The 7,974-nt window shown below is 38.2% G+C and overlaps 2 protein-coding genes across 5 annotated transcripts; both read left to right on the top strand.

Moving 5' to 3' along the window:
- The first annotated feature begins 153 nt into the window (after nt 1–153).
- Nucleotides 154–1,363, top strand: LOC142634808 (uncharacterized). The gene is made up of 2 exons (XM_075809061.1): nt 154–1,102; nt 1,344–1,363. Exons 1-2 carry the CDS (start codon nt 154–156, stop codon nt 1,361–1,363), a joined length of 969 nt encoding a protein of 322 aa, XP_075665176.1.
- Nucleotides 1,364–3,193: 1,830 nt separating this feature from the next.
- LOC142636254 (pentatricopeptide repeat-containing protein At1g51965, mitochondrial) lies at nt 3,194–7,132 on the top strand. Of its 4 annotated transcripts, none has more exons than XM_075810408.1 (3): nt 3,194–4,066; nt 4,477–4,987; nt 5,078–6,800. In XM_075810408.1, the coding sequence occupies exons 1-3, from the start codon at nt 3,257–3,259 to the stop codon at nt 5,680–5,682; spliced, it is 1,926 nt and encodes a 641-aa protein (XP_075666523.1). In that variant the 5' UTR covers nt 3,194–3,256; the 3' UTR covers nt 5,683–6,800. The 4 variants fall into 4 exon arrangements, 2 of the variants coding, with proteins under 2 accessions (XP_075666523.1, XP_075666522.1); XR_012844286.1 differs by adding an exon at nt 6,810–7,132 and having other exon boundaries at nt 3,195–4,066; nt 4,477–6,285; XR_012844285.1 differs by adding an exon at nt 6,810–7,131 and having other exon boundaries at nt 3,195–4,066; nt 4,477–6,278.
- Nucleotides 7,133–7,974: the final 842 nt, after the last annotated feature.

Genomic DNA, 7,974 nt, shown 5'->3' on the forward strand with positions numbered 1-7,974 from the left:
ATAGTTTGTGAATCTGTAAACTTGGTTAATATCATGAACTGTGAATCTATGAATCTGTGACTCTGTGAATTTGTGAACTTAGTTTGATTTATTATAAATTTATTTAGTTAATAGTTATTATTTGTAGGTTAAATTCAATCTATTGAATTTGCAATGGACGAAGTTACTAGCACAGAAACTTCACCTTCGTCTAATCAAGAAGTGCCAAATGATGAATCTTCTCTTTGGCAGTATGTGACTAAAGTAGAAAAACCAGCTGGTGCATCTGTTAAATCAGGGGGAAACACATACTTTAAGTGCAATTATTGTGGTGTAGTTTATATGGGATCTTATTCTAGGGTTAAGGCTCATTTGTTAAAAATTCCTAATAAAGGAATTAAACCGTGCCCTAAGGTGACACCGAGTCATAGGCTGGAAATGCAGCAAATGTATGATAAAGTTGAGAATGATAAGTTAGAGAGAGAACGGAGAAGTCAAATTCCCTTACCCCCACCTCCCCCAGGCCGTGGGCCTATACCTATTTCCCAATTTCGGAGACATGAAAGGAGTGATAGTACAAATCCGATTGATGGTAAGAGGAGGAAGGTGGCTGTGAATAATACTTTGGAGAAAGCATACCAGAATAATGCTAGACATGAGTTGGATAGTACAATTGCTAGGATGTTTTACACCGCTGGGCTTCCGTTTAACTTTGCAAGGAACCCATATTATCGTAATTCCTATGCATATGCTGCTACTCATAGCATTCCGGGTTATGTTCCTCCTGGATACAATGCTTTGAGAACAACACTTTTGCAAAAAGAAAGAGCTCATGTTGAAGGACTTTTGAAACCAATTAAGGACTTTTGGCTTGAACATGGTGTAAGTATAGTTTCTGATGGATGGTCTGATCCACAAAGGAGGCCTCTTATTAATATTATGGCTGTATCAGATGGGGGTCTAGTGTTTATAAAGGCAATTGATGGGTCAGGTGAATTCAAAGACAAACATTATATTGCTGGGGTGTTGAAGGATGCTATAAAAGAGATTGGACATGAAAAAGTTGTTCAAGTCATCACTGATAATGCTAGTGTGATGAAGGCTGCTGGATCTCTTATTGAAAGTGAGTATCCTAAAATATTTTGGACACCCTGCGTTGTCCACACTCTCAATCTAGCTTTGAAGAATATTTGTGCAGCAAAAAACACTGAAAAGAATGAAGTTACATATGAGGAATGTAGTTGGATTACACGTATTGGTGATGATGCATCCTTCATACGTGTTTTTATCATGAACCATTCAATGAGGTTGGCAATGTTTAATGAATTTTGTCCATTAAAACTGCTCCAAGTTGCTGATACTAGATTTGCTTTGGTTGTTGTAATGCTAAAAAGGTTGAAGTTGATAAAAAGATGCCTTCAAGCCATGGCTATTAGTGACCAATGGGCTTCTTATAGGGAGGATGATGTTGGAAAAGCTCAAAAAGTGAAAGATCTGATTCTAAGTGATCTTTGGTGGGATAATATTGATTATATCCTTGAATTCACAGCACCTATTTATGATATGCTACGAATGGCCGACACAGATAAGCCTTGTCTTCATCTTATGTATGAAATGTGGGATTCAATGATAGAGAAGGTGAAAGCAGCAATATATCGGCACGAAGGCTTGGAAGATGATCAGCATTGCTCATTTTGGAGTGTGGTGTATGATATACTCATTGATCGATGGACTAAAAACTGTACACCACTACATTGCTTAGCTCATTCCTTAAATCCTAAGTAAGTACATTTATTTTTTATTTTCTTTAGTTCCCCTTTCTAGTAAAACACACATTTTATTTATATTTGTTTTTTAATCTTTAACTCTAGGTATTACTCCATTGAATGGCTTTCGGAAAATCCAAAACGCGTTGCTCCACATCGAGATTATGAAATTTCTATGGAAAGGTGCAAGTGTTTAGATCGATACTTTGAAGATGGGAATGAATTAAGTGTGGTGAAGTTTGAGTTTGCGATTTTCAGGAGGGAGGTTTCCTTCACCAGCTGCCTTGACAGATAGGTGGATCTTACAACCTTTGGATTGGTGGCAATACCATGGTACCGCATTTCCAACTCTTCAAACCCTTGCCCTTAAGCTTCTTGAACAAACTTGTTCATCCTCATGTGCTGAGAGGAATTGGAGCACATACAAATTCATTCATTCCTTAAAAAGAAACAAAATGGCTCCTGCACGTGCTGATGATTTGGTATATGTGCATTCTAATCTTCGACTCTTGTCAAGGCGCAATGCGGAGTACATACATACCGCAACAAAGATGTGGGACATTGGAGGAGACTCTTGGAATGAGAGCGACATACATGGAGGAGCTGGAATTCTTGAGAGTGCAACCCTTACTCTTTATGAGCCAGAGTTGGAGGCCATAGTTATTGGGAATGTTAGCACTAGTGCTACTACTAGTGAAAGTGAAGTTCGAAGTGAAGTTCGAAGTGAATCTATTGATCTTGATGATGAAGATGTTGGGATTTGATTGTCTTGTTGATTGTCTTTTATTTAGTTTTAGTTTCAAACTTATGAGTTGTATTCTAATTTCTAAACATCTTGGAATGTTTTAGTTTCAATCTTGTGGGTTGTATTTAATTTATGAACATCATGTTTTAGTTATTATCTACTGTTGTTCTTAAATTTGGTATATGTTTGTATAATGTGAAAAAGTATGCTTAGTAATATATTAAAAATATAAATAAATATATTTTTAATAATTTTTTAATCGCCGAGTCCCGCCGCACCCGCACCCACCTTTTTCAAAAATTGCCGAGTCCCGCACCCGCACCCGCACCCGTGCTTCATAGGTTTCATCACGCTTGACCTTTTGGTCCGTTTGGATGGAAGGAGAAGGAGGGAGAATAAAGGGGAGTAGAGTAAAGTTAGCTTAAAATAAGCTAATTTTAGGTCAACTTTATTCTACTTCCCTTCCTTTCCCTCAATCTAAACGGACCATTCAAATTTGTCTCTTTTTCAGGTCCCATATCCTCCTAAAAAAACAAAGTTGTATATCGACTATTGTTCTCAAACCCAACTAATTATGGACCTGGTAGGAACCGAGCCCAAAATAGGCAAGGCCTAATGTCAAAAATTGAACCCAAGGAGCCCATCAAACAAACGGCGTCGTTTCATCACACCTGACCTTCATGTCTTCAACTTCAAGTCTGTCCCTTTTCAAGCCTCAACTTCAAAAAAAAAAACAACTCCCGAGCCAAAAACCCCCCACACCACCATGAAACCCCACCACCTCCACCACTTGCCAACCACCGTAGTGACCTCCACGCGCCGCCACTACGCCACAAAATACACAGCAAAAGTCACCTCCACCTCCCCATCGGGCCGCTCACTCTCCGCCGAAGTAACCGCTCTCCCATCATCCCCATACCCCACAGACACCCGCGGCTACCCAATCCCCCGCCGCCACGTCGTCTGCAAAGCCACACAAATCCTCCTCAACAACAATCACAACAACAACCAATCACATCCCTCCGCGTCATCATCATCACCATCACCATCACCATCACCGTTCCTCGACCTCTCCGACTACCTCCACTCCCTCTCTCTCCCTCTCACCCCAACCGAAGCCTCCGAAATCCTCAAATCCCTAAACCACCCTTCCCTCGCCCTCTCCTTCTTCCGACTTTGCCCCTCCATTTCCCCAAATTTCCAACACGACTCCCTCACCTACACGCGCCTCTTCCTCATACTCTCCAACTCCCCCTCCGTCCCCGACCGCGCCCACCTCGTCCGTTCGATCCTCTCCGAGATGGACCGCTCCAACACGCGCGGCACGATCTCCACCGTCAACATCCTCATTGGGTTCATCGGAAACTCCGAAGACCTCGACCTTTGCATTTCCTTAATCGGTAAGTGGAAGCTGTCCATGAACCCTTACACTTACAAGTGCTTACTTCAGGCGTATTTAAGGTCCTACGATTCCGACAAGGCGTTTGGTGTCTACAACGAAATGCGTCGGCGAGGTCATACGTTGGACATTTTCGCTTACAACATGTTGTTGGATGCTTTAGCCAAAGACCAAAAGGTATAGCAAGTAACATTCTCATATTCTCATTGTTTTATGCAACTCTTGTGTACTTTTAACTTGCTCTTTAGTATTTGCTCGACTCGCTGCAAGAAAGTATTAGTTGCTGGAGAAGAATGCATGAACAAAGTACCAGTGATGGTTAGAATATTGGATTTCTATTAGATTGAAGATTATGGAGTAGTAACAGTACTAAGGCACTTGTAAAGTCTTATAAAGGTAGCTTCACTAGTATAACGCTTCACGTGAGCCGTAGAAGTAACTATCATATAAATACAAGATTTTTAAATAAATGAAATGAAAAGATTATAAGGATTACTGTTTGTATTTGAAGTGACCTCTTCATCGACTTTGTGCAATGTGTTTTAGTTTCATGGATCCTGATTATCTGATCTTCAGAATTGTGACAGGTTGAACAGGCGTACAAGGTTTTTGAAGACATGAAACGGAAGCACTGTGAACCGGATGAGTTCACTTGCACAATTATGATCAGAATGAATGGAAAGATTGGTAAAGCTGACGAGGCACTGGCACTCTTTCAGGAGATGCTAGCTAAGGGCTTCTCACCAAATTTAATTGCTTATAATACTATGATCCAGGCACTTGCAAAGGGTCGGATGGTTGACAAGGCCATATTTCTCTTTTCTAAAATGGTAGAGAATGATTGTCGGCCCAATGAGTTTACATATAGTGTCATTTTGAATGTTCTGGCTGCAGAAGGGCAGCTTGGTAGACTAGATGAGGTTGTGGAAATATCAAAGAAATACATGAATAAGTTGATCTATGCATATCTTGTAAGGGCGCTGAGCAAATTGGGCCATGCAAGTGAAGCTCACAGGCTATTTTGCAACATGTGGAACTTTCATGATAAGGGGGATAGGGATGCTTGCCGGTCCATGTTAGAGAGTTTATGTAATGCAGGTAAGACAACAGAGGCTATGGACCTTCTAGGTAAGATTCATGAAAAGGGAATAACTACTGATACGATCATGTATAATACTGTTTTCTCAGCTCTTGGCAAGTTGAAGCAAATTTCTCATCTTCATGATCTTTTTGAAAAGATGAAACAAGATGGTCCTTCACCAGACATATTTACGTATAACATTCTGATCTCTAGCTTTGGTAGGGCTGGGAAAGTTGACGAGGCTATTAAAATTTTTGAAGAACTTGAGAACAGCAATTGTAAAGCTGACATTGTCTCGTATAATTCATTGATCAATTGCCTTGGGAAGAATGGTGATCTTGATGAAGCTCACATGAGGTTCAAGGAAATGCAAGAGAAAGGATTCACTCCTGATGTTGTCACATACAGCACGCTTATTGAGTGCTTTGGCAAGACAGATAAAGTTGAGATGGCTTGCAGGTTGTTTGATGAGATGCTTGCTGAAGGATGCTATCCTAACATTGTAACATACAATATCTTACTTGACTGTCTTGAGAGGTGTGGGAGAACTGCTGAAGCAGTTGATCTATATGCAAAACTTAAGCAGCAGGGGTTAACACCAGATTCAATTACATATACAGTACTTGAACGGCTGCAAAGTGGTTCACATAGGAAAGTCAGATTTCGCAGGCAAAGTCCGATTACTGGTTGGGTTGTTAGCCCTTTGAGGTAATGGAGGATGAGTTTGGTAAGTTTTGGTAAAGCTTCAGCTAGGCACAGCAAAGGTTAAGCTAGGCTGCTGTGCAGGAAGCATCTGTGGTTCACAGCAGATGTTGGGAAGCAGCTAGGGGTTACTTTACAAAGCTGCTGTGTTGATAGCAGGCCCTTAGTTTAGTAAATTATTTTAATGATCAAAATTTTACCTATGATTTTTTCTAAACTTGCAGGACATTATTTTCTAGAAATTTCTCCTATCATTTGATGAAATCTATATTGGTTATTTCAAATATTCACAGTAATTTTAAAAAAAACATTTACCAAAAACTCGGTAAAGGATTTTAACTATATATAGCTGCATCTGCAAAACATTTACCAAAAAAGCTATGGCCTGCTTTTGCACAAGAATTCTTGTCGGAGCAGCTTTTGCAAACTAGAGCACTATCAAACTTTCCTGGAGCGAGCTAAAGTTTTGTAGTATTGGTTTGCAGCTTAGTAGGTGACCATGTTTTTGGAGACCTGGGCATACGTTAATGACATCACACATTCACACCAATGAACAGCGGGATACCCAAGAAAGTACTTACATATTTTCTGTCACTTCTTTCGAGGGTAAGAAGTGAACATTCGATTCTGTGGTTGTGCCTTTGAGAATTTTAACCCAGCATGTACACATTTTATGAGCGATGCACCCTTGTTATGCACAATAATGTTGTATACTTGTATCTTCAAAACATCAAGCTAGTTTTTGCTTCAATTCAAGTTATGGTTCTAGTTTTTTGTTTTGTATGTTTGTTTTCCCCTTACTATTTGGAAGCAGCAGCGGTGTTTATGATTGCTACTGTGTGGATGTTAAATCAGCCAAGTCGCTTTGAATGACAGTGGCAATCTTAGTTATGCAAATTTTGATGTTGTTGTAACGTGATGTGGTTAAGGTTGCTGATTGGAATGTACATTGTTGGTTCACAATTGAGGTGGTTATTGCTTGATACAATTAATTGTGCAGTTGTAAGTACTTTTGTTCTTGCCATATCTGTCTCTCTCCAAATAGTTCATGTGAAATGTATCTGTTACTATTGTTTATGGACTAACAATCTACCTACTCTAGTATAATCTGTGTCCTGATTTCATATTATATTACAGGTCATACTTGTGAAATCATCTGTTGGAAAAGAGAAAGGAGAACAAAGTAGGAGAAGCTCGGGATAACATTTCTAGAAATGAAAAACAAGGTTCCAAAACTTACCTTATTGAATATAGTGTGTTATTAAGCATTGATCTCTAACCTAGTGCAACTAGATAAACAATTATCTTTTGCCCAATTGGTGTTTGGACCTAATAGTCAATTTGCTTTGCATCTAAATTTTATCGTTTTCCTTACAAATATAAAAAAGACATTTATTTCTAATCCTATATTGTATGTATGCTTGATATGGAAGGAGAAGAAAGGACATGTGATCCGAATATACTCTCTTTTCTTCTCTATTTCCTCATTTATCTCCTTCCATCTAAACATAAGGCTATCCATCTGCCCCTTGCTACTCAAAAGACAAAAACAAAGCCTAAGCACAATTTTTTTTAATTTAATTTAATTTTTTCTGGTTTTAAGTGGGCCGAAAATGGCCTTACATGGTAAATTTTAAAAGACAAATACAAGGCCCATCATTCTTCACCAATGGACTCATCATAAAAAAGTCGTGTCTGGGCAATGTTGAAAAAGAATTTAGCTTTTGGTCTTTTTGTCTCAGTTTTTATTTTGCAAATAATCTAATGGCGGGAACACTATTTTGTTTTCTCCCTTTTGGAATTACAATCAATTTGGTCTTTATATTTTGATAACAATCAATTTGGTTTCTACCGTTAACTTACTAATGAAAAATGTCTAAGTGACAAATAGATTGTATAGTTGGCACATCTAAGCTTATATAGCCAATAAAATATTAATAAAAAATTTTAAAATTAACATTTAAAAATGCCACATGAGCATTTGAATAATAAAAAATTTCACGTCAGAAAAAAAGCCAAAAGCAAAAAAAAAAAAAAACTTAAAAACACAAATTAAATAATAAAAAATTATCAGTCATCAAAGGGCCAAAAAAAGACCCTTAAGATTAGAATGAATTAACTTAATCTTTAATCTTCAAACAAGAAGAACACGAAATATAAAAAATCAAATAGGAAGAACAAAATTTGTAATCTTGAACCCTTTCATCAAAATTTTCTATCTCAATACAGAATGTCTTTACAAATTATTCCAAAAATAAAATCAACAACATAAGTTAAACCAAAATTTTCTCTTCCACACAAA

Source organism: Castanea sativa, chromosome 5 (assembly GCF_040712315.1).
Source record: "Castanea sativa cultivar Marrone di Chiusa Pesio chromosome 5, ASM4071231v1".
Classification (NCBI taxonomy): Eukaryota; Viridiplantae; Streptophyta; class Magnoliopsida; order Fagales; family Fagaceae; genus Castanea; species Castanea sativa.

Coding starts and splice junctions, on each gene's coding strand:
- LOC142634808 (XM_075809061.1), top strand. CDS start 154: ATGGACGAAGTTACTAGCACAGAAACTTCACCTTCGTCTAATCAAGAA. Junction 1,103..1,343: donor TGCTGGATCTCTTATTGAAA/GTGAGTATCCTA, acceptor TGCTGATACTAG/ATTTGCTTTGGTTGTTGTAA.
- LOC142636254 (XM_075810407.1), top strand. CDS start 3,257: ATGAAACCCCACCACCTCCACCACTTGCCAACCACCGTAGTGACCTCC. Junction 4,067..4,476: donor CTTTAGCCAAAGACCAAAAG/GTATAGCAAGTA, acceptor GAATTGTGACAG/GTTGAACAGGCGTACAAGGT.